Raw genomic sequence first — 25901 nt, 5'->3', positions numbered from 1 at the left:
GCAAAACTGAACACCTATACTCTTAAATGGGAGGGATTAAAAAATTAATCCAAAGGATTTTTTATGTAGGGACCAATTCATTTTTAGATTAAAAAATAAATCTTTTAGATTTGAACTTTAAGTGCTTTTGAGTTGTTTTTAAATCATAAATAATGGATTGGTTCCTACTTCGGTCCTTTGGATTAACTTATAAATCCCCATTTTAGGAAACATTTTTTTTGTTATGAACAAAAAGTGGTGGCGTATGGCCGCTGGTGCTGCATACTAAGTTGAGATGGTTTTATGAATGCATTGACTTAGTGTTAGTATTTTGGGGCTTTCCCTTTCTCCACGATCAGCCTAAAACTTCTCCCTGTTTCTCCCTCCACTTCAGCCTAAAACTGGAGGGGCACATTCACATGCCCTGACCGGTTCCATGGATAGCAGTAACTATCAAATACAAACAAATAAGGGCGCGATTAGATTTTGAACAAGTTGTAAATGCGGGCAACACATCGCGGGCATTATGGATGCCACCCCCCCCCCCCCCCCATCCAGCCCACAAAAAAAATAAGGAGAAAACAGATTTGAGAGCTAAAGCCCCCGAGTGTAAAACAAAATGTGCCCAATTCGGACCTGGGGGTTGTTGACTTTCAACTTGATGTATTTTGGATGACAAAGGCCCCTGAAAAGTTATTGCCGAGAGTTGTGGGTTCAAGATTGATTCTCGGATGTTTGGGGAAAACGACACTCAGATACGATAGGGGTGCTGCCCCTTTTGGCTTGGAACGGGCCCGGGGACTCACTTATTATTAAACTATTGGGCAGAGGATTTTAAAATGTTCCAGAGTTCAAAAGCTTATGAGTAACTGTCCCTTTGTAAAAAGCTGTGAGACTTCCAAGTATTTGTCGCAGTATATTTTTGAATATTAAGCATTATTGGCACTGGGAACGCTATTGGGTGCACCTTTCTATTCCTTTAAAAAAAAAGCTACACAATTAATAGACTTGCACTTTGTGGCCGATTGGTGGCAGCATTTATAAGCATTGTTTGTGTTACTAGTTGGACGTCTAGTTTGTTGTGGTGAGAAAGTGGGTGTGCGTCGTCCGTGCAGTTCGTGTTGTGAATTGTGATTAATTAATTAGTTCGGTACCGAACAATTAATTAGCTATGTCATTGTCGTTGTTATGCTCCAATACACCAGAGGGTAGACGTCGTAAAGATATCAGATATCTTGTGTATGACTTGGGTAAATTTGACGAACCAACTCAAAAACTGCTCAGGATTGCGGCCGATTGTCTTTCAAATTCAAGCTCAACTTCAACAACAAGTGATAATGAAGATGATGGCGGATGTGAAGACACTGGATCCCGTGGGAAGCTATTTCAACATAAATCACCAGTGCCTAAGATGGGACGCCAGACCTATAAAATGTGGAAGGCATCATTGGAGTTAAGCATGGGACTTTTCAGCAGAGCAAACCTTCTTGATAAGCCAAAAACCCTCCACTTTTGGCCTCTTGAAAACTTCCCTGACGCTGTCACGACAAATTTTAGAGTTCCTGGTTTCGACTTGATCGAATTCTTGGTACATTTTCTGCAAACTTATTTCCCGGGTTTAGACGTCAGATTGGAAAATCTGCATGATATAAATACAGACGACAGCAATCTCGTCAGCCGGTACCACAAGAAAACAAAGAAAAAGCAATTTCTTGTGTCGGACTTGTATTCGCAGCTACACTCTTTAACTGGTACACTGAAAAGAGACTTCATACTTGGTTGGACGTGGACGGATCTGTATCCGACCGAAGAACTTAACTTTGTTTTAGGAGAGGCGTCGTTTGTGCATCGTTGCGCCGTACTCAGTTTCGGTCGGTACGAACCTTTAAGCTACAAGGTTAACGAAGATTTGGAAACGGTCCATGGCATCGATGGTGATGTCGAAGAAGACGAGGCTTCATCTGTTAGAGTGGACGGAGATCTTTTATGGAAATTACTGCGGGTAAATTTGTTGTGAGGATTTTTGCGACGCACTTTACAATAATCTTCACAAACAGTTACACTACAAGTACAACAACGACTGAAATTCATTATTCAAAACATACTGTAGGCCTAAAGAAGCCCGGTTTATACTGCCTGCGAAGTTTGATGTGACATGGTTGTTTTTGCAGTGAATGTTTCGAATGATTTGAATGCAGTTCAACTGTTGTGAAATATTCTTTGCGTATTTTGTTACGTCAAAAATTCATTTCGCATTCGCAGGAAGTATGAACCAGGTTTTGCCGTCAGTTTAAACTATGTATTTCAAACGATGCAATCTCACAAAAAAAAAAAAAAAATGTTATTTTGAAATTTGTATACCGCAGGCAAGATGGAGTACCAACATGTTTAGTTAGCAGAACCCCATGTGATAAATTCGAACAAGAGCTGTCAATTCTCCCTGAATCTGCAGAAAGTTCCCTGAAAAAAAACAGATCTTTCGATATTCTGCTGATGAACAAAATAATTTTAAAAATCTCCATTATTATGGAAACAATTTTCTTATTAATTCATGAATTTTTATTGAACATAATTCTAAATAGTCGTCCTTGTTGCAAACAAATCTTGCACATGATGTACGTAACTTTTACATTAATTAATGTAATAGGCCTAAACTTGAATCCACTTGTTTTTTTCTCCAAATTACAGGTAGCAACTCATGAAACTTCTCATCTCTTTGGTCTCAATCATTGCGTGTTCTTCGAGTGTTCCATGAACGAGAGCAAGTCGATCTCCCAGGCACTGAGCCAGCCCTTTTTCCTCTGCCCAATCTGTCTCCGTAAGCTTCAACGCTTCTTGAAGTTTGACGTCAAGGAACGGTACAAGGGGCTCTTTAAGGTGTGTCGGACGCTTCAAGAATTTTATCCATCTCCCGGAATGGAGAGAACTTGTCAGTGGCTAGAGAGGTGCATGACATTTTTAAACACAGAAAACGGATCATGAAAAATTTTGTCAATGCCATGGCGTGTCACTGTCATTTTGTCATTTCAACTCTCGTTGTAAGACAGTTGCTGGGGCTGCCCAAATTAACATGGTATTACTGGTACAAGAATTTTGAGAGCTGGTCAGTGGCTCGAGAGGTGCATGACATTGTTAAATACAGAAACGGATCATTGATTAAATTTTGTCCTGAAATGTCACTGCCATTCATTTGTCATATCAACTCTCGTTTTAACATGGTCGCTAGGACTGCCAAAAATAACTCTTTGTACAGATTGAAACACGGTTTTTGTAGAGAACTTGTCAGTGGTTGTGACTATGAGAGGTGAATGACATTTTGAAATACAGAAACAATTCATGGTTTATTTTGTCGTTGCCATGACATGTCACTGTCATTTTGTCGTATTCATGCACAGTCAACTCTCGTTAAAACCAATCGCTGTGGCTACCCAAATGACCTCTTTAAAAGAATTTCAGAGAACTTGGCTTTGGCTAGAGGGGTGCATGACATTTTAAAATACAGAAACGGATCATTGATGACATGTCACTGTCATTTTGTCATACGTACAGTCAACTCTTGTTATATAATCATTGGGCCAGTGACCAAATGACCTCTTTTGTGACAGGAATGTTTTTATAAGAGGACAGCAAGGCAAAAAAAAACCACACAAAGCAGAAATGAGAATTGGGACTTCAGAATATACTCTTTATATAAGCAGAACCAATTACATAGAGCTGCAGTGGACACTATTGGTAATTACTCAAAATAATGATTAGCATAAAACCTTACTTGGTAACGAGTAACGGGGAGAGGTTGATAGTAAAAACATTGTGAGGAACAGCTCCCTCTGAAGTAATGTAGTTTTTGAGAAAGAAGTAATTTCCCACGAATTTGATTTCGTGACCTCGGACTTAGATGTTGAGGTCTCGAAATCAAGCATCTGAAAGCACACAACTTCATGTGACAGTGTCAAGGGTGTTTGTTATTTTAATAGTTATCTTGCAATTTCTTGACCAATTGAGCTCAAATTTTCACAGATTTGTTAATTTATGCATAATGTTGAGATACACCAAGTGAGAAGACTAGTCTTTGACAACTGCCAATGGTGTCCAGTGTCTTTAAGACGAGAGTGAACTGTCAATATTGCAAGATTTTTTCCCATTTCATCAGCAATTTTAAATTAAATTAAAATAAACAAGGATATTTTAAATTTTACATTTTTGACTTTTACTACTGAGTTATTTTGTCATGCTCCGCGCATGCGCAGGCTTGGAGTTTCATCTTTCAAAGGGCAAGGCCATTTTCATTTTGCAAAGGGCACTTCCATCAAAGTGAATGGGACAATTTTGAAGGGGCACCAGGGCCAAGACCAGGGGACATGGGGGTTTGGGTTTGGGGGACGGTGCAGGGAATAACCTGCTTCAAAAATCATCGCTGCACTGCATTAATGTTGGCTTATAAACAAACGCATTTATCAAACCTGGTTCCCAATAAAAAGTTTAAAAGTATACAAGCTAAGAGTAAACATTGGCCAATCTGGGATCACACCCCCCCACCCCAACCCCAACCACAAGACACCTCTGTTATTGTGTTATAGCGCCATCAACGACTGCATCCGAAAAAAAACGTGGCTAGTCTAATCAAGTCATTGAGCGGACTAGTCTGATCAAAGGACTTGCTTTTCATGTTTAGTTTTATACACTGCGAGCAACCTCGATTACACATTACATCGACCCCCCGACCTCGCACGTGCAATGTGGGTCTATATTTTTTATGCAAGAATCGATATGTGATGGTCAGCGTTTAGCTTCGGTAGAGTTCGGTCGAAAGTCTACCTGAAAATCTTCTGTTTTCACCCTCATTTGTGAACAAAAAACAACATTGTTTTTGCAAAAAAATCGTCAGGAAATATGGCAGGTGTTTTCAAGGTTCTGTGTCAAGTTTCACACAAACAGGGACGTCGGGTAAGTTTGTCCTCTACCTGTCTGTGACTCTGTGTTTAGGTTTTTTCTCGCTAAAAAAATAGTTGATTGGAGGTCGCAGAGAGAGAAAGTTTACTTGTAAATTTGTTAGTTTTTCAGTTCAATCGGTAATCACACACGAATTAAAAATGTTGGTTTGCTTTTCTGGAATCATTTCTGAATTTTACTTTCATGCTTTGAGTATCGTTAAGATATAAAAGATTTATTGGCGAATTATTTGGATTATTAAATCTATTGTTAATTGTAATAACGTTTGATAAACTTAAAGATTAGAATAGCCTAGCCTAGCAGTAGCACCCATAAATAACATAAAAATGATAAATAAAAATAGGGCCAAGTTTTTATTTGGTTGTGATTTAATCGTTACATTCCATCCAGAAATGTTTTCGTATCCTGCCACGACTTTTTCATTTGTATAAAATAAAACAGTGTCTTTCATAAATCATGAAATGAGATATTCCTCTATTGTAAATATGATTGAAAATGTGGTGGTACGGTATGATACAATCAGGAAGAAGGTCCCACATCGGGACTAGGAGAGGATGGAAGGTTACGATTATTGCAACTGTAGTGTAGCTTGGAATTTCCTCTAAATTAAACTGCAAGTCTTGCAGTGTATGTACATTGTACCAGAACGAGAAAACACTGAAATCAATTGTTTGTTTTAAATTAAATCTATGAATATATGATGATTATGAAGAAATGTGAACAATTAAATTACATATTTTGTTCAAGTCTTACATGTAGCTTTTATTTATAATAATTGTTCACAAATTAGTTTTTAATTATTGAAACAAAATAAAAATTCTTGGACAAGCTTGTTTATGCTTGAAATTAATGTGTGACACGGTTTTAAAAAGCAGACGCCAGCCTCAGCGTCCAATGGAAAAACTTTTTCATCCTGTCTATCGAGCGGGCAAAGCCTTTTTATAGTCTACAGCCAGCAATTTCACCAAACTCTTCCTAACTTAGGATTGATCTTAGGATGTAGGCCGAGCTAAGTTCCCTATCAGAAGACGTAGAACACATTGAACCCATCCTAAGTTAGGACGGGTTACTCGTCCTAACTCAAGATAGGATTAATCCTAGCGCTTTGTGAAAAAGGCTGCGGGCTCCATTGCGAAAGTCTTTTTAAAAAAGTCTACTATGGAAAATACTTGAAGTAAAGGGGCACCAAGGCCAAGACCAGGGCAAACCATTCCAGTCATTTTTATACATTGTTTCTAAAACAAAATAGTATGACAAATGCATACACATGTGATGTGTGTAAAACTGAAAGCATTAATTTGAAGGGGCACCAATGCATAACCAGGGCAATGGAGGCAAGGCCACTGCCTGCACTGCAGTTACCTGCTTGTATTGTAAATTCAATTCATGCGTTTTTCCCCAGTGAAACTACATGTTTTAAACCAGATATTCTCAAAAAAAATAGATGACAATGCATGAACGCACCACACACATGATGTGTGTAACACATATCAACAGACTCTGTACTTTTCCACTGCTGGTGATGCTTGACCTTCGACCCTTAGATCAAGTGACAACAGAATGTGAACTCATTGGTTAGTTCGGTGGGTTTGCTGTGGGTGTGTGTTTACTTTTGGTTCTTTTGTCATTTCCATGACCATTGCCAGAAATTATGAATGATCTCAAAAATTATCTCTGTTGATATTTTATCAAAATGACCTTTGAGATTTGGGGCTGGGTTGTGTTTGTGTGGTTCGAGACCAGCCCACACAAAGTAGGATTTTGATTGGTTGAAAATGGAGGCGTGTACATTGCTCAGTCATTTAACAACTATTTATGGAAGCTTGGAGTGGCCATCCAGGTTTTTGTTTTTCTGAGATAAATTATCGTGGCAAGACAATAAAAAGCGCACTTTTGAAATTTTCGAGGTAACGACCCGACCTTAGAGTTTTTTTTGGAAAGCAAAATTCAAGGCAAGCAAGATTAATAATAATAATAATAATAATAATGTAGTGATCTATCCTAAACCAACTGCAAAGCGTGAGCTAATTACTAAGCGCGAATTAAGAATATTGTGATTTAGAAGATAATTAATAACAAGGTTTGGAATAAAGAAAAGGAATGTAAAAGGAAGAGTTTAGTTTGAGCTAGACTGGAGAACAGGAGGGTTCGAGAAGAGAACTCTTAATAAAATCATTTATCGTGACATCAACTTACTTTCGAGTTCAACTTGTCATTTGTTTGTTCTGTGGCGAACTTTATTTATTCAACGTCAATTTCAAGTTCAAGCCCTCCCGATTAACTTACTACTACTACTCCGCACATACGTGAGGAAGAAGGACCCAAACCCAACTAAGAATATTACAATAATAATAACAAATTCTTATAGGGCATTTCACAATGACCGTATCAATGCTCTTTACATTAGTGCCCTGGTCATAGGGCCAATAACATCCCTGTAATCTTTCTCAACTCCCTAGGGAGTATACAGCCCTGAGCTGCCTGTAAGGCGCTTGTGGCTTTTTCATACACAATATCAACCTACTCGCAGGTACCCATTTATACCCCTGGGCATGCCAGCATGCTGGGTGAAGAGAAGCAATTATAGTAAAGCCTCTTGCTCAAGGACACATGTGTCACGACCAGGATTCGAACCCACACTCCGGTGAATCAGCACCAGAACTTGAATTTGATGCTCTTAACCACTCGGCAATGACACTGATACAATAAAAGCTTCAGAACCCTTGTTGACTTTTATTTTGAGACTCTGCTAGGATCCAAACATGTGGCCATTAAAGCAACATTACATTGGTTTTTGTTAATAAAAGTGTTTCCTGGCAGTGAAAAGCACTTTATGAGAAGCATAGTATGTCTTGCCAAATCAAAATGTCAAGCCCAGGAGTCGAACCCACACTCTGGTGTTGTTCCTCCACGTTCTGATGACTGTTGCAGCCATTAGCACGTGAGTGACTTGGACTGTGTAACAACTGGATGTTTCAGTCAGCATACTCTGACTGTCTTCATTTTCTCTGTGAAGCCAAGTGGAGTTCAAATAGATGACACCCAATTAATTTTTCTCATTGTAGGTTGCTCAACAACCATGGATAAGTCACATGACCAGGCGGAGTCTTGCAAGTTTTAAGGTACGCAGTATTAGTGTACATCATTATATTCAATGTACATTGAACTTTTCTTTATCTTACTAATTTTGTTTGCATTAGGGAAAACACTATAAATAGTAAACTTACGGGGTACAACCATGTGTAAATTATGGTTGGACCCGCAAGTTTAATATTTATCCAGTGCCTGTAACAAGAGGTGTATTGCTGTTTGGTTGGCTCCTCTTCTTATATTCCTCCTTTTTTACAGTTTTTAAAAATTGATTTTGTTATCAATGTTTATTTCTCTTTTAGGCGAGTGACTTACAAATACAACTTTCCACCGAGCTCAAACAGAAACCCGATCCCAATAACCTGGTCTTTGGCAAGGAGTTTACGGATCACATGTTGGTGGTTGATTGGACCAAAGATGGCGGATGGACGGCCCCGACGATAATCCCATTTGGCAACTTGTCTATTCATCCTGCATCATCATCGTTGCATTATGCCATTGAGGTAAGGCAGTGTAAGGAGGTTTTATTTCTAACCAGAGTTGGCAAATTATATCAAATTTTTGGGAAGTCAAACTAGCCCGTGAGCAGAGAAACAAAACTACTCATGTTTAATTTGGGGTGTCATTGGCGAGCGGTTAAGAGCACTGGATTCAAGCTCTGGTGTTTGATCAGCAGAGTGTTGGTTCGAATCCCGATCGTGACACTTGCTACGTAAAATTGCGGAGGTAGTGTTTTCTGCTCTACCGGCCAGGCTTCGGATTGATGATACCCAAGCCTACATCCGTATGGACTGTAAAAGGGGTAACTCCGTTTCAGCCCTAGGAATAGGTGGCAATGGCCTCTGGAAAAAATAATTGTAGCCCACACCTTGAAGTTGCCTCCGTCTCGGTAAAACTTTCAAGAACCAGGCCTCGTTAGGATTAAACCACTAGTTGAAAACCTCTTCACCACACAGTGATTCCCTTATTTAAATTTCCAAGTCACTTTTCCTTGTGGTTTTTTTTTCTTGACATTCACTCAAGTTTGTTTTTGACCGTTCTGTATGATTGCAGTTATTTGAAGGCATGAAAGCGTACCGCGGAGTGGACGATACGATACGACTTTTCCGACCCTACTCTAACATGGATAGAATGTCAATATCAGCGGCCAGGTGTGCGTTACCCGTGAGTAGTCAACCTTTATCACGCTGTCACCATCTTGGTCATGTTCCCCGTTTCCAATAACAGTAATGAATGCCAACATTCAGTGCGCAAACGTGGCACCAGACTATTATTTCGTCCAGCCTCAGCTTGGTTACAATGAGTTTGAATAATGGAGTGAAATCAAGATGGCCACACCGTGATAAACATGATAAAGGTCTATAAACACTGGGATGTCATTCCCTTTTTTTTTTTTACCTAAAATCCTGGATTTGTTTTTAACCCCCACCCCAAAAAAAAAAAAAATTAATATAAAAATTAAAAAAATAGTTATAATCTTTCTCAGTTTTTTTCATTAGAGATAGTTATTTTTAACTAAGATCAAATTCATAGAAAATGAGGATTAAACCATACTTTTATAGAACACCCCAGATTACAGAGTAGGGGTTTCAAAACCAAAGGTAAATGTATTGAAGCAGGCTTCACACTCTTCGGAAGCTTTCGAGCTCGCAAGCTTTCACGCTTTACGCTTACAAACTGTTTTATTTATTGTAATTTGTCGTTTATTGCAGGCGTTTGATAAAGATGAGTTACTGAAATGTATGTCGGAGTTGATTCGTGTCGACCGTGACTGGGTACCACACTCGACAACGAGCTCGCTGTATATACGACCGACGATGATAGGCACTGAGGTTTGTAGATGTGACACATTGTTTCGATTTTATCCAAGGAGAGGACGCAAGGTCATTTTATTTTTTGTAGAGGCAGTCATTTGCCCATAACTTTTTCAGCTAACTGGCCAGTTAGCTCGTCTTTTCACAAGTCCGCCAGTTTTTTTCGCTGGTCCACATTTTAAAGTTGAAACGTGAAAAATGAAACGGTGATACTGTCCAACACTTTACTGGCCAGCAGGACCACCTGCAGTGAACTTTGACTGGTCCTTTAGTTATTTTAACTAGCATTTGTCCAGTGGACCACTGTTATGGGAGAATGCTGTAAGGGCACTTCCATTTGAAAATCTGACTCGTCTGTGGGGATCTGACTCGTCTGTGGGGATTATTTGAAGGGGCATGAAGGTCATGGCTGCCAGGTCTCAAAATTGACCCTTGACCCTTGACCCCAGGTGTGAGGACAGGGAATTAAGTGTCAGGCCAGTAATTAAACTCACCAGTGGGAATGTGTAGTGGTCCAACGGTATTGTATTTATCGTTTTAACATCATTGTACTGTGTTAAAGATGCTATGTCAGATTTTTGGTCCCAAACATTAAAAAATAGATATTTTTGAGCGATACTATTCATGGTCAAGAACTATGACAAAAATTAATAATTTTGAGCACTTTATTTCACTGCTACTAATAACTGGCGGACTTTTTCGAGCAATGGCTCAAATGAAAGCTTGTAACTTTCTCAACCCCCATCAAAATATCTATTGAATTTTAAATCAAAATTTTGGGGTCAAATCGGCCAAAAATCTGACAGCAATTGACTAAGTAATCAGTAGGCGCGCCTACGAAACCAGTCACACTCTTTGCACAGGCTTTCATTATTCCACTACTCGGACTTTACGATCATCTCAACAGTCATTGCTTTCTGCTACTAGAGCTTCGTTCATTTTTTATGGCCACAGATCTGTTTCTTACGCCGCACCGTTTCTTTGGAATAGTCTTCCTGTGCATAGTCGCCAAGCTAATACTTTACAATGTTTTAAATCCTTGTTGAAAACTCATTTGTTTAAAGCTTCTTTTTTGTAAATTGCCTATTTGTATCTTGTATCTTTCTCTAATTGTTTATTTTATTGTTTCTTTAATGCGCTTAGAGGCTTTTGCATTAGGCGCTTTACAAATGTCTTGTTATTATTATTATTATTACTCAGGTGTCCCTTGGTAAGTCCAGATTTTGACTTTTACAAATAATATTTGTTTCAATTCTAAATCATTCAGCCATCTTTAGGGGTCAGTCCACCGACACAAGCTAAACTATTTGTCATCATCGGTCCAGTGGGTCCCTACTTCTCAACAGGCACGTTCAACCCGGTCAGACTTTACGCAGACACGGAACACGTACGAGCGTGGAAAGGTGGAGTTGGGTACGCTAAACTCGGAAGGTGAGTTTTTTTGGGTTTTTTTTTTGTGGGGGGGGGGGGTGTCATGGACGTTAAGAGCGTCTAATTCAAGTTCTAGTGCTTAGGTCACCAGGGGTGGATTTCACAAAGGTAGTCCTAACTTAGGACTAGTCCTAGGCAATGTTAAGAGATAGGACTGGTCCTAAGTTAGGACCAGTAACTCATCCTAACTTACAACCGGTCCTATCTCTTAGCATTGCCTGCTAGGACTAGTCCTAAGTTAGGACTACCTTTGTGAAATCCACCCCAGAGTGTGGGTTCGGGTCCCGGTTGTGACACTTGTGTCCTTGAGCAAGCTACTTTATTACTATAATTGCTTCTCTCTACCCATGAGCATAAATGGGTACTTGTGAGGGTAGGTTGATATTGTGTTTGAAAAAGCCTTGGGAGCGCTACGACTGCGAGTTGTATACTTCCCTGGGAAAAATTTAAGGAATGCTATTGGCCCAATGACCAATGTGAAGCGCTGAGACGGTCACTGCTATATAAACAACTTGTAATTAGTATTATTATTATTAGAGAAGGAGGAAAGTCAGACCCCAAAAAACATAAAACAACAGTTGACAATCTCATTGTTTGATTATTTCTCTTCTACAGTAATTATGGACCTACGATAATGCCACAAGTGAGTGCCATCAATAACAAGGGATGTCAGCAGATACTTTGGCTGTACGAAGATGAACATTACGTAACGGAGGTGGGCACCATGAACATCATGATGTACTGGAAGAACGAACAAGGAGGTCAGTTAAACAGGGATGTGATTTCTCCAATATTAAATCGGAAATCCATTTTTTTTTTTTAACCCCACCCCAAAATTCATTAAAAAAAAAATTGTTCTGTTCATGTTTTATCTAAATAAACCATAAGGGAAAATTACTTCTGGAGTTGAACATAGAATTAACTGGAGTGGGATACGAACGAACGACCTCTGGCACATTTCTGTAGGTTGTTGATTCGAATCCCGCTCTTGTCAATTCTTTGTTCAACCCCCCCCCCCCCAACAGAAGAAAAAAAAAATAAAATTTATATATTGTATAACTAAGACCAAATTCATAAGAAAATGACACCCCCGTACCAAAACCAAAGATAAATGGATTTAAGCAGATTTTGTACCTGTAAGTTTTTGCGCTCGCAAGCTTTCATGCTATGTTCTCACATGCTTTTATGCTTTGCGCTCTTAGTTTATTAATCCCTAAAACAAGCCGTGTTCCCTGTGGACAATAACTGCTGATGCTTGGTAGCGTGATAAGGAAACCAGACTCTTTAAAAACAAAAGACCGATCCATTAGGCTCTGCCCACTGTGCCGGTGTGAGCAAGAACACGTGATCCTCTACAATGCCATATTGCACAACTCTGCCGCGCGCGCCAAGAATATGCACACGCATGACAGACTTTATTTGTTTATTATTTGGACCTTTGGTTGCACAATCAGGGTTTTGATTGGTCAATCTGCAATGGGGCGGAGCTTAATGGATCGGTCTATTAACTTTTATTTATTTAGAAGACGAATTAGTCACCCCCGCATTGGATGGAACAATTTTACCTGGAGTAACAAGAAAAAGTTTACTGGAACTTGCTCGGAAATGGGTAAGTATTTTTGTTACTGTAAAAATGTTCTCACTAGGTGTTTCCCAACATATGCATAAAATAACAAATCTGTGAATATTTGGACTCTATCAGTCATTGAAGTTGCAAGATGAAAGTAAAGCACCTTTGTTGCACAAATTTGTGTGCTTTCAGATGGCTTACAAAAGGCTTTAGGCCTGAAGTCTTTTCTCAAAATGTTTTATACATGTTTTATACAAGCTCTCCATTGCTTGTTACCAAGTAAGCTTTTATTATAGCAATTTTTTTGAGTAATTACCAACAGTGTCAAGTGCCTTTTAAGGCAGTGGACACTATTGGTTATTGTCAAAGACCGGTCTTCTCACTTGGTGTATCTCAACATATGCATAAAATACCAAACCTGTGAAAATTTGAACTCAATTGGTCGTTGAAGTTGCGAGATAACAATGAAAGAAAAAACACCCTTGTCACACGAAGTTGTGTGCTTTCAGATGCTTGATTTCGAGACCTCAAATTCTAAATCTGAGGTGTCGAAATCAAATGCGTAGAAAATTACTTCTCTCTCCAGTAGACGATCAGAGCATACTGATCGAAACGTCGAGTTAATCCGATGGTTCTTTTCAGAACCACCCCAACTCATTTAGAGATTGTTATTACATGGTGTTACCGCAAACTCTTCCATACTTCTCTCTCGAAAACTATGGCACTTCAGAGGGAGCCGTTTCTCACAATGTGTTATACCATCAACCTCTCCCCATTACTCGTCATCAAGAAAGGTTTTATGCCAATAATTATTTTGAGTAATTACCAATAGTGTCCACTGCCTGTAAGAGAAACATCGACCCAATTCCATAGAGCTGCTTCAGCAGAAAATATTTTCGGAACAAATTCCTGCTGACACGGATTTGCGACTTGCCAGCCGTGGTGTGCTTTTACTTATTTGTTTGTGCTTTTAAAAAAGCAGCTCTATGAAATTGGGCCCTGTCTTTTTTACGAAGGCCGTATCCGAATTGGCGGCTGCGGCTACGGCCGGATCGCCGCAACATTATGCATTGAAGTATAGGATGCCCTTAGCAACACCCCAGGCAACGGTTGTAGCCGCAGCCATAGCCACCAATTCGGACACGGTCTAAATGACTTTTAAAAAGCATTAATCCTCCAGCCCAAGTGGAGGCCCATGTCTGCTAAAAGTCTTGTCATCATCTTATTAAATTACTTCCGCTGTTTCTTTACAGGGTGAATTCAAAGTGTCAGAGAGACCGTTCACGATGAAGGATCTCGTCAAAGGCGTTAAAGAAAATAGGGTAAGTCTCCCGACGATGACTAGAGCAAGCTAGTTGAAACATTGAGACCAATTTTGACATCAAGTTAATAAAGATCCACTAAAAGCTAAAGTAGTAGTCCTGGCTGATTTTCTAACTTCAGCCCATGTAGTAGTTAAAAAGAAGGACAGTTCTTTTCAGAACTGAGAAGCCTCCTGAATTCTGAAAATCTACTCTGCAGTAGTTGAATATAGAGCAAGACAGTTCTCTTAAGAACAGAATCTACCTGGCAAGTAGTACACACATGATGTAACTGCAAACCAAATGAATAGGGTAAGTTAACTCCCCTGCGTCTAAACATGCGACTTAGCCAGACCACGGTGAAGGACTATGCCTTCACTGAGCCCACTGAAGTTTTTAAAGGAACATTACAGAATTGGTTGCTGGCAGTGTAAGCACTTTAAGTAAACCACAAACCTGTAGAAGTTTGAGATCTATTGGTCATCTGGGGCACGAGAGAATAGTGAAAAACTTATTTCAAACTTTGCATTGCATTGATGCCAAAAATAAAAGTCAATAAAATGCTCACTGAGCAATACACTCCAAACGTTTCTCATAAAATATGACATTTCAGACAGAAATATGACATTTCAGACAGAAATATTTCAAGGGGTGTTTTCAACTATTATCATCATTAGACCGTGTAAGTTTTATGTAAATCTGTGATCTTTACGATTTTTGTTTCGTACCAATTCTGTAACCAATTTCTTTCTTTACTTTCAGATGCTTGATTTTGTGACCTCAAATTCTAAATCTGAGGTCTCAAAATCAAATTCGCGGAAAATTACTTCTTTCTCGAAAACTATGTCACTTCAGAGGAAGCCGTGTCTCACAATGTTTTACACTATCAACCTCTCCCCATTACTCGTAACTAAGTAAGGTTTTACGATAATAACTATTTTGAGTAATTACCAATAGTGTCCACTGCCTTTAAGTCTGAAACATCTTTCAATTCATTATTATCTTTTGTATTTCATGTAGATATATGAGATCTTTGGAGCTGGTACTGCGTGTGTAGTATGTCCTGTTTCTAGCATTTTATACAAAGATGAAGATCTAGAGATACCGACGATGAAGAACGGAGCAAAGCTTGCCACCAGGTTTTACAACGAGCTAAATGATATACAGGTATAATAGATGTTAAATTTGCATCGGGGATAAAGAATATTAATTTTGGTTTTTACCCATACACCGATGTGTGTTAGCACTGTATACTCAGTACTTTCCCGAGTCCTGTGAAAAAATATCACAGGCATGTTACTCGGGTGGGATTCGAACCCACGACCCTTGCAATTCTAGAGTAGTGTCTTACCAACTAGACTACCGAGGTTGCCCGAGATTCGAACTGCCTCTAGCTGCCGGGCAACCTCGGTAGTCTAGTTGGTAAGACACTGCTCTAGAATTGCAAGGGTCGTGGGTTCGAATCCCACCCGAGTAACATGCCTGTGATATTTTTTCACAGGACTCGGGAAAGTACTGAGTATACAGTGCTAACACACATCGGTGTATGGGTAAAAACCAAAATTAATATACAGGTATGTTAAGACTAGTCAAATTTACTACTCGACTAGTTTTGCCTCAAATAGTCGGGACTTTGATACTAGTTGTGAGTTATAATTAACTTCCAAAACGCATTGCAGCAAATGTTTGTCGCAGGCACAATATAAATACTTTCCGCTTAAGCAGCACTATGAAATTGCCCCTAGGGCCCAATTTCATGAAGTTGCTTAAGCAATAAAAAGTTGCTTAACCATGAAAATATCTTGCTTATTTTACACATGCTATTGGCCAAAATTTTATGCCATAAACATTGCATGTGACTGGTATTTAGCTATTGTTTAATTAGCACAACAATTAAGTGTAGTCTTGGCCGATAATCTAATTTTACTAAGCAAGGATTTTTTTGCTTAAGCAAAGTTTTGTGCTTAAGCAGCTCCATGAAATTGGGCCCAGGTCACTTGGCTCCTTGAGCAGTTTCCTGCATTAAAAAAAATGCTTTAATTTTGTTCTTTGATTTTTTGCTTGTTCACAGTACGGTCGGGTACAGAACGACTGGATGTATAACGTGGATTGAACACGAACTACAGGGAGTAACATCGATAAGGCTTGCTTAGCACCATCCAACAAACTACCAGCCAAAATGTACAGTGTGTGTGTGTGTGTGTTTGTTTGTAAAAAATAGCTGGTAACTGCAAAATCATGCTTAGCAAGTTCACGCTAAGCAATACTATTTTTCCATTTAGGAGATATACTTAGCGTGAAAAAACTTGCTAGCATATTTTTTCCCCTATTTTAAAAAGTGTGTAGTCTGAAATTTCATAAGAGGGTTGTGAAACATTGCTAAGCAAAATTTATGCTGGCTTCGCCCTCAGAAGTATTTCAAAATATTTTATTTTCTTCTCTCTCAATAGACCGATCCATTAGGCTCCGTCCACGGCGCACGTGTGAGCAAGAACACGTGAGCCTCTCCAATGCCTTTCTGCACAATTCTGCCGCGCGCGCCAAGCATACGCGCACGCATGTCGGACCTTGATTTGTCAGACTTTTGGTTCTGTAATGGGTTGTGATTGGTCAATACGTAATGGGGCGGGGCTTACTGGATCGGTCTATTGAAGTTCTAGACCAGCCTTAAGCTTTGTCCACATTGTAAAATTTATTATGCAATACTTTGACTTCCCGCAGTTGAAACTCATCTAGAGGTAAAAGAATTAATATTTATCTATATTTTTTAAAGTCTTGGCAATAATAGTAATATTGTTGATACGTGGAACTTTGAAACGCACTTTATATATTAAACTCTAAGGGGATAATCACCCCTGCTTTTTTGTTTTTAAGTAAAAAACGATGCATGTGATGTTCCATCTAATGTTTAAACAGCTAGGAGGGTAAGATTAACTGCATGTTTGTGTGGGAAACCCCTTAAGTTAATAAACGTTTTCACTGGCCCGAAGATTTTTTATAGGGTTAAAAAATAATGGTATTAAAAAACAGCAGTGTATTATCATTTTTTAAAATAATTTTTACGGTATTTTGATCATGGTATGGCGTTTTCTATAAGGGTAAAACTTTTGAGGTGCTTTATATGCCAATGGAGGTAGTTTGGATAATATTTCAGCAGTGGAACACCAGGGTAGAAGTATATCCCAATCAAGGTAGTTTTGTCATGAAATAACATTGGGAGATGAGGGCTCCATCAAGGTAGAAGTATACCCCCAGTGGGGTAGTGTGGTTAATATTTCGACGTTGATTAGGGGCCTTTGTTTCCTCATTGCAATAAGGGCATACGCCAGGGTAGAACCAATGGAGGTACTTTTGGAGGTACTTTTTTCCATATTATTCTGAAATGTTTCTTGGTTCAAGATGAGGACCTTGGGAGATGAAGGTCTATCCCCCCATTGGGGTAGCTTGAAGGGGTTTCAAATCAGGGTAGTATTTTGTTTTGACGAAAAAAATCCAGGTCAGCATTATTAAAGCCTGGTTAATACCTCCTGCAAACGCGAAGGGAAGTGAATTTTGACGTCACATGGCCGTTTTCGCAGGCAACTGTTGCGAGTTATTCGTTGCCAATTTTGTGATGTAAAAATTTGGATCGCATTCACATTTGCATGGAGTATGAACCAGGCCTTACTTACTCTGGGCAATTATGTTTCAGTACACAGTTCATTAGGACCCATTTTCACAGCTGTATACTTGCCGCGAATTTCTGCATTCGGTTAGGGGGTGCCCTCGCCCACAACTCTGTGAGCCAGAAGCGATGAGTTTTGCGGTAGGCAGAGCCATGAAATGAGGCTAATTTTTTAACTGAAGATGTTGATGATGAAAAATATAATTTTTTACTGATGCCTGCCCTGCAACCGATTTCACGAAATGCTAGGATTAATCCTATCTTGAGTTAGGACGAGTAACCCATCCTAACTTAGGATGGGTTCAATGCGTCCTAACGTCTGTGAATACGGAACTTAACTCGTCGTAAAGTCCTAAGATTTATCCTAAGTTAGGAAGAGTTTGGTGAAATCGACTGCTGGTCTGTTGGGCCCATTTTCATAGAGCTGCATTGCTTAAAAACTTCCTGCGGTTAACAAAAATACACAGAATACTTGAGATTGTACATGTTTATGACTGGTAACCTTAAATTTTGGTAAGCATAATGTTGTTGTGCTTATAAAGCTCTATGAAATTGGACTCTCGTTTATCACTTGTGAAAACATTTCTCTTGTAGAAGAAAAAATGTATAGAGTAATAATTATAATATTTCTCGAAACCTTCGAAAGTCCAACTGCATTAATATGCCTGTAAGGAAAATAAACAATCTGAAGACCAACTTTTTAACATGAAATAATTATTTAGTTTAGTGATTTGTTGTAATAACAATTTGTTTTAATCTGTTTGTTTTTTTGGCACATGAATTTTCACTTTATTTATGCCTTGTAGGCACAAACTCTTTTTGTTAAGCAAAGTATTTTCGTGTGGGGGGACTGTGTATCTAGAGCATCCACCTAGCCTTTTGTCAAGGCCTGCGTTGGTGTAATTAGTGGAGCGACTGGAACGGAAGACCACATGGATTACGGCTTCAACGCGTTGAAAAAAGGCTACCCTCCACCCAACTTACGATGTACGCGCATAGAGACAATAAACTTGTTCAAGTCGTTGTTAAAACCCGCCATGCCATTATCGAAAGAACAGATCTTGCAAGATAAAATGCAAGTCACCGTTGATAAAATTGTATTCTTGAATTGTATTATTTAAATATTAATCACATAGGAAACAATCTACGAATGGAATAACTGTACGTTTGAAAACAATAAAAGACTTGTACAAGTTTAAATACCGGTACCCTCTCCTGGTTTAAAGCAACAGAGGGCGCTCGTAAAGCGACGGCGGATCGGACGGCCGGGTGTGTGTGTCTGGGGCGGGTGTGCTACAGTTTTTAGTTTTAGGGCAAACATTACTTTGTCCCCTTATAATTCACCCAGATTACTATTCTAAACATGCTACGGATAGCAGTAAGTGCCGGAGTTCGGAGGGCCAGTTCAGGTAGCCTGGTAGAGGTCAGTAAGATTGAGTAAATCGTTTAATTACGGGTAGGCCTACTGGTTTTAATTGTATCATCATCAGTAAAAAGTAATTAATATTTATAAAATTTTATTTTAATTTTAAAGGTTATTTTTAAACCCCACCCATTTTATTATTCCATCATCTGTTCTGCAGCTAGCTGTTGACTAACTACCACGACCACCACTGTGTGCAAACAAACTCGATGACTACATGATGATGAATATATGATCAATTCAACCCAATCAATAGATTTGATTATCTCGCAATTGTTGTATCGTAGTTGCATATGATGGCGCTGTCGTGGTGCGAAATTATACCAAGTCAGTCCAGTGAGCGTGGGGTGCTGTAATCCTTTTGTCGATTTTTTTCTTCATAATATTAATAAATATTGTTTACGTTTACGTTTACATTGGTTTACTCAGCAGGATCCATTAGTTTGGACGTAAAGCTAAGGGTGGTAAGCTTGTTTGAAGTTGGCCCCTAGCAGCTAGCTAGACTAGTTAGTTGCGATAATGTAACCCTCCTGCCTCCGGCGTCGGCAGGAGGGTCAGTTATCGCAACTAGCCCCTAGACTAGAGTAAGAGTGTACATTTCTACTAAGGGATAACTTTCCGTATGGCACCACCACTTTTTCACTCATTTTTACAAAAAGGGATATATCAATCAGGTAAATAAGTTCCTATATTATTTTATATCGAATGAAAAAGTGGTGGCGCCATACGGAAACTTTTCCCAAATAAGGAGTGCAGCGCCCCAGTTACTGGGTCAAAATGGGAAACAGCTTACTGTAATCCAAAAGAATCCGAAGCCCACACAACAGGTGCTCAGGGCCCAATTTCATAGAGCTGCTAAGCACAAAAATTTGCTTAGCACGAAATTTGTGCCGTGATAAAAACAGGATTACCAACCAAATTTCCATGTGATTCATCTTTTTATTTGGCAGGCACCATGGCAGGCAAGCAGTATGAGACTGTACGGCACTGCCCCTCCTCAAGGGAATCCAGCCCCGCCCCTTATAAAGATCACCCCTAACTTATCTCTACAAAAGGCAACACTACCCGAGGGAGAACAGTCCAAACAGCGCCCTCTTGTGTTGGTACTAAGTTGGCTTCTAGCCAAGCAGCGGCACCTTGACAACTTTATCAAGTTTTACACAAATCGAGGATGTGATGTTTTGACTGTGAGAATTCAGCCATTGCAGGTACCTGGCTTCTTTGTTCCATCACTTGAATTGTCAACAACTCCAACAATAGTTCAACAACTCTACTGGCTTCCTATTCACGAACGTATCTTCAAGTTGTTAACCATCAATATAAATGTTTGAATAAAAGTTCTCCTCCTTTTACTTTTATAGGACTTGTCACTCCATGCAAGCATAATCGCACTCTGTTACAGTCTAATTGCTCACTCAATACTAGCTCAGATACAAGGACTCTCACAAAACCACAAACTAAATACTCTTCATCTTCCAGAAGGTTTTGTGCAGCTGCTCCAACCAAATTCAAAACATCGCTTAAAACGCACCTTCTTTATCCAGACTTATTTTGCTTACTATGTGTAAGCTATTTATTTCTTACTCATTCCTTTGTGTTGTTAATTGGTGATATATTGTTGTAATTAATTTTTTTGGTCAAACGTTCATGGTATAATTTCTGCATAAGAATGCTGTATAAATGCTTGACTATTATTCAAATCAATCAACATTTATTTCCATACAAGACTGAAAACTGTATATGGAGGCATGGCCCATTAAAGCAAAGCTTGTAGGCTGGGATGCCTTTATAAAACGGAAGATAAAACGGGAGAAAATGGAAGATAATAATAAGATCATTTAAATTATAAAACATTATTAATCAATGTTTGTCTTGTACACTGTTTTCAATCATCACCCTAAATACTGAATTTCATTTCATTTAAAAAAAAATTTAAAACTTGTTAAAACTGTTGATGTGATATATTAAGTTCTATATTTTTACTCCTTGTTCTTGTGAGCCAACAACCCTGAAGTTTCTTTTTTCAAAATCTTAATTTCAGATCATGCTTCCAACCAAAGGATCGCAAGTCATCGCCAAAGAGGTCGTCAAATTTCTTCAGAGTTCGGAAGTCTGTGATCGTAAGATCCTCGTTCACAGCTTCTCAGTGGGTGGGTACCAGTACAGTGAGGTCCTTCAGCAGATGATGAGGGTACAGTCTGAGTCGCAGGAGATTACCGGCCGAATCATCGGCCAGATTTACGATAGTCCGGTAGATCTGAACGAAGTCGCCATTGGAATGTCAAAGGTAAAACCGTGATTAAATCATTTCCTGTTTTGTATCATTTTTAAATAGGCATTAGTAATCCTACTTAAGTTTTCTGATTATTTTGTTTTTCCCTTTGAAAATTCTTTCAGAAATTATGATTAAATATTCTGAAAGTATGTATAAAATAACAATGAACCATTATGTATAGCGCATATCACAATCACATGTTAACATGTATGTCAGGCCCTGGCCACGATAAAATATTATTACCTTTTTCCAAATATTATGTATTTTTTTATTTGTTCTACATCCTGGCTTTCTTAGATCGGATTAGTCTTTACTAATTGTGTTGAACTCCCTCCCTCTTCCCCTCTTCCCTAATCCGCTCCCCTTCTGTTTTTTATTATATTGTACTTTTGTGTGAAATTGCCAAATAAATAACAATCGAAATTGGCATCAGTGATAATTATCGTGTTTTGTGAGGCTTGTGTTTGCATCCAGAATTGCCGTTTGATTGCTTCATTGCTATTTTACCATCTTGTCCTGTCTTTCCATTTGATCACCCTTCACAATGTATGTCCCTTTCTCTTGGTTGACAAGCTGTGCATTTTTAAGTCTCTTTCCTTAATAACTTTGTATTGTTTTTAAGTTTGTTGTAAGTTTCAAATGAATTTTGTATTGACTTATTGTATAATTGGATGCTTTATCCAGTTACATATATATTACTAACAGGTTGATTAATTTAAAGACTTTTTTCTCGTTTAGTTATAATATAGTTTCTTATTTTCTTGTAAAGCGCTGTGGTACCTCGTGTAAGAGCGGTGTATAAAAATGTCTCTTATTATTATTATGATGATTATTTTTTACTTTTTTTTTGTCCACACAAGTGTACCTGCTTAGTATTTGACTAGTGCCTTGTGTTCAGCGCCCTAGAGTGTCAATGTGACTAAGGCGCTATATAAGTTTTGGTATTATTATAATAATTCAATCTTCTGATTGTGATGGTTTTTTTTTTTCTATTTTTTGAAATAATAAATGAACTGTTTATCTATCTATCCATCAAGCAAATCAATTACGTTATTAATGTTGTCACTATGTTTTTTTAATTTTTTTATTATAAATAATGTTGTTATCTAATCAGTTGAGTTATTAATTTAGTAGGCCTAATTATGTCTTTTCTATATATTTGAACTCATATAATATTTTTATCTATCTATCTACAATGTATCCATCCATCTAATCAGTTTTTTACTCAAACTGTCCCCTTCTTTTTAACAGGCTCTTTTAAAGAACAGACTTCTCCAGAAGACGATGCAAAAGAGTATAGACCTTTATCTGAAAGCAATGCACAAACCGGTCACCCAACACTACCAGAAGAGCTCCGAGGTCTTCTTCCACAATCCAGTCCCTGCCCCTTCCCTCTTCTTTTACTCTCACAGCGACTTAGTCGCGACGGCCGACGCCAGCCAGCGCGCCATCGCGTCCCTCCAAGACAAGATGGGGCATCGGAACATCCACAGCAAGTCTTTTCAGGACTCGCCGCATGTCAGTCATATGTATAAGCATCGGGACGAGTACATGGCGACGTTGAACGCGTTCCTGACTAAAGTGGAGTATTTCAAAGAGTCCTCGGAAGAACACAAGGAGCTTCCCGATCTTGTCGGGGAAGAAATGCGGGGGAAGGAGGTGGAAATGTTTTAATAAGTCGTTCACTCATTAGACCGTTTCGAATAACCCCTCTGTTGCTTTGAAAGTCGCCATCTTGTAGGGCAAACCTTATGCACGTCTAAACGCGTTTATCAACCAAGCACGCAGCATGCAGCGGTCCCGGTTTGAATTCTATGGCACATGTAAGCACATGCTCACAGACGCCATGTTGTAGGGCAGGTATTTGAATGGTGACTTCATATTCAATAGGGTCTATTTCTCAAGATTGTTAAAGGCAGGATACACTTTTGGTAGTTGTCAAAAGCCTCTTTCCCATTTGTCTTTTTTTTTTTGGTTAAAGTACTGTGACTTTTCTGTAAAATGACAAATTAAATCCAATGAGGGTGCATGTTGAACTGCCCTCCATGTCAACTAACCGCAACCATGATGTAAAAGTAACGGACCTAAAGAGGTCGCGGAAGAGTTCTGAAAGCCATGGTAACTTAAAAAGGCCGCTTAAAGGCCAATGGGAACAGCTCTGCGCTGCAAACCTACTGCGACCACCACGCTGTAAAAGGCTTTACAAACGTCGCGGAATATTAAGGTGCAATGGGAACAGCTCTGCGCTGCAAACCTACTGCGACCACCACGCTGTAAAAGGCTTTACAAACGTCGCGGAATATTAAGGTGCAATGGGAACAGCTCTGCGCTGCAAACCTACTGCGACCACGCTGTAAAAGGCTTTACAAACGTCACAGAATATAATCCCAGGTGGGAACGCACGGTAGAATTACACCAATCACTATGCAAAGCCATTCAGGGTAACTTTCCGCATGGCCGGGGGGGAAAAAAATCCATTGGGAACGTGGCTAAAGACAAGTATCCCAACGTTTTGCGTAAAATGACAAACTTGTGAAACTTGAATTGGTCATCGTAGTTGCAAGAAAAAAAAAACGACATAAAAGATACCTGTGTTGCATAGGATTGTGTGCTTTCAGATGCCTTAGACAGAATCTATGCCTAATACCTTTCTCAGATTCAAAATTTTCAGGAGGAAATAAATCTCTTTCTCTAAAACTAAATTACTTAATAGGGAGAAGCGAAGATGATTGCTGGTGACGAGACTTATTAAATACAAAATATTTATTAAACTAAGATGAAAAACAAATAATCATGTCATAAATTTATAACGAGCTTTGCTTGCATGGTTGTGATTTTATTTTTGCTAAGCAAACTTTAAATTATAGCTTTATATTTTTGTATAATTACAAAGTTTTTGCCTAAGATTTATTTTATCACTATCATAAAAAATACCTTGCAGCTAGTAGAGAAGCTCACTTAAAATATTTAACCAACTTTAACACATCACAGCAGTCGGATTTCATAAAGACAGTGGACACTATTGGTAATTGTCAAAGACTAGCCTTCATAGTTGGTGTATCTTAACATATGCATAGAATAACAAACCTGTGAAAATTTGAGCTCAATCGGTCGTCGAATTTGCGAGATAATCATGAAAGAAAAAAACACCCTTGTCACACGAAGTTGTGTGCTTTCTGATGCTTGATTTCGAGACCTCAAGTTCTAAACTTGAGGTCTCGAAATCGAATTAGTGGAAAGTTACTTCTTTCTCAAAAACTATGTCACTTCAAAGGAAGCTGTTTCTGTTTCACAATGTTTTATACCGTCCATCTCTCCCCATTACTCGTAATCAAGAAAGGTTTTATGATGATAAATATTTTGAGTAATTACCAATAGTGTCCACTGCCTTTAAGTACCGAAAGTAGCTAAGCACAACAACATGATATGGGATTTGAGGGCTTGCATGATGAGGTATCAATAAATATTTGTATTGTTGTAACACCATGTGTATACAAATAAGTTACGCACTAGGTAGACTTTTGTTCTTTAGAGAACTGTATTGCTGTAGATTTTAAAGGAACACGCTGCCTTGGATCGGTCGAGTTGGTCTTTGAAAAGCATTCTGTATCGTTCGTTATAAAATCGACACGGTTAGAAAGATGTTGTAGGAGTGGAATACAATGATCTACAAAAATATGCCTCGAAATTGCGTCGTTTTCTTTTTACCTCATCAACTAACACAGTCGGCCATTTATGGGAGTCAAATTTTTTACTCGCATAAATGGCCGACCGTGTTAGTTTACGACGTAAAACGAAAACCGTGCAATTTGGAGTGATACTTGTGTGAACCGTTATATTCTACTTTTAAAACATCTTTCTAACCATATGCATTTCATAACAAACGGTTTCAAACGCTTTTTGTAGACCAACTCGTCCGATCCAAGGCAAGGTGTTCCTTTAAGAATCGGGAGACTTCTCATCAAAGTTGCAAGAGAAGAGTGAAATAAAAAACACCCATACTTGACGCACAATTTGTTGTGCTTTCAGATGCGTAATGAAAGGCTTTAAGCCTGAAGTCTATGGGTCCAAAAGCTGTCGGTGTAGCTTCCTTAGTTTATCTGTGTTACGCACGTTAAAGAACCCAGTGCACTTGTCGAAAAGAGAAGAGGTTCTCCCCAGTGTTCCTGGTTTGATTGGCAGCATATTGCGCCACACAGCACCTTGTAAGACATTATATGGTGCTATTTAAAAGGAGTAGATCTCATTCTTAAAGACAAGTCTTACATACTTTGCAGGAAAATACTGTATGTTAAAGACACTGGACACTATTGGTAATTGTCAGAGACCAGTCTTCTAACTTGGTGTATCTCAACAGCATAAAATAACAAACCTGTGAAAAATTTGAGCTCAATTGGTCGTCGA

The 25901-nt window shown here is 38.8% G+C and overlaps 3 protein-coding genes across 3 annotated transcripts; all 3 read left to right on the top strand.

Moving 5' to 3' along the window:
* The first annotated feature begins 1071 nt into the window (after positions 1–1071).
* Positions 1072–3439, top strand: LOC117305195 (archaemetzincin-2-like). Its single transcript, XM_033790010.1, has 2 exons — positions 1072–1981; positions 2668–3439. Exons 1-2 carry the CDS (start codon positions 1151–1153, stop codon positions 2959–2961), a joined length of 1125 nt encoding a protein of 374 aa, XP_033645901.1. The 5' UTR covers positions 1072–1150; the 3' UTR covers positions 2962–3439.
* A 1315-nt stretch (positions 3440–4754) lies between these two features.
* On the top strand, positions 4755–16623 carry LOC117305431 (branched-chain-amino-acid aminotransferase, cytosolic-like). Its single transcript, XM_033790301.1, has 11 exons — positions 4755–4923; positions 7995–8051; positions 8322–8522; positions 9073–9183; positions 9732–9851; positions 11101–11264; positions 11880–12025; positions 12788–12873; positions 14088–14156; positions 15156–15302; positions 16207–16623. Exons 1-11 carry the CDS (start codon positions 4870–4872, stop codon positions 16246–16248), a joined length of 1197 nt encoding a protein of 398 aa, XP_033646192.1. The 5' UTR covers positions 4755–4869; the 3' UTR covers positions 16249–16623.
* Positions 16624–19056: 2433 nt separating this feature from the next.
* On the top strand, positions 19057–24547 carry LOC117304963 (transmembrane protein 53-like). The gene is made up of 4 exons (XM_033789623.1): positions 19057–19222; positions 20173–20430; positions 21264–21509; positions 22749–24547. The coding sequence occupies exons 1-4, from the start codon at positions 19163–19165 to the stop codon at positions 23169–23171; spliced, it is 987 nt and encodes a 328-aa protein (XP_033645514.1). The 5' UTR covers positions 19057–19162; the 3' UTR covers positions 23172–24547.
* The last annotated feature ends 1354 nt before the right edge of the window (positions 24548–25901 follow it).

The sequence above is a fragment of the Asterias rubens genome, chromosome 22 (assembly GCF_902459465.1).
Source record: "Asterias rubens chromosome 22, eAstRub1.3, whole genome shotgun sequence".
Taxonomy (NCBI): domain Eukaryota; kingdom Metazoa; phylum Echinodermata; class Asteroidea; order Forcipulatida; family Asteriidae; genus Asterias; species Asterias rubens.
This window is presented reverse-complemented; position numbering and strand designations above follow the sequence as displayed.

Coding starts and splice junctions, on each gene's coding strand:
- LOC117305195 (XM_033790010.1), top strand. CDS start 1,151: ATGTCATTGTCGTTGTTATGCTCCAATACACCAGAGGGTAGACGTCGT. Junction 1,982..2,667: donor TTTTATGGAAATTACTGCGG/GTAAATTTGTTG, acceptor TCCAAATTACAG/GTAGCAACTCATGAAACTTC.
- LOC117305431 (XM_033790301.1), top strand. CDS start 4,870: ATGGCAGGTGTTTTCAAGGTTCTGTGTCAAGTTTCACACAAACAGGGA. Junction 8,523..9,072: donor CGTTGCATTATGCCATTGAG/GTAAGGCAGTGT, acceptor GTATGATTGCAG/TTATTTGAAGGCATGAAAGC. Junction 9,184..9,731: donor CGGCCAGGTGTGCGTTACCC/GTGAGTAGTCAA, acceptor CGTTTATTGCAG/GCGTTTGATAAAGATGAGTT.
- LOC117304963 (XM_033789623.1), top strand. CDS start 19,163: ATGCTACGGATAGCAGTAAGTGCCGGAGTTCGGAGGGCCAGTTCAGGT. Junction 20,431..21,263: donor TGAGAATTCAGCCATTGCAG/GTACCTGGCTTC, acceptor TCTTAATTTCAG/ATCATGCTTCCAACCAAAGG. Junction 21,510..22,748: donor TCGCCATTGGAATGTCAAAG/GTAAAACCGTGA, acceptor TCTTTTTAACAG/GCTCTTTTAAAGAACAGACT.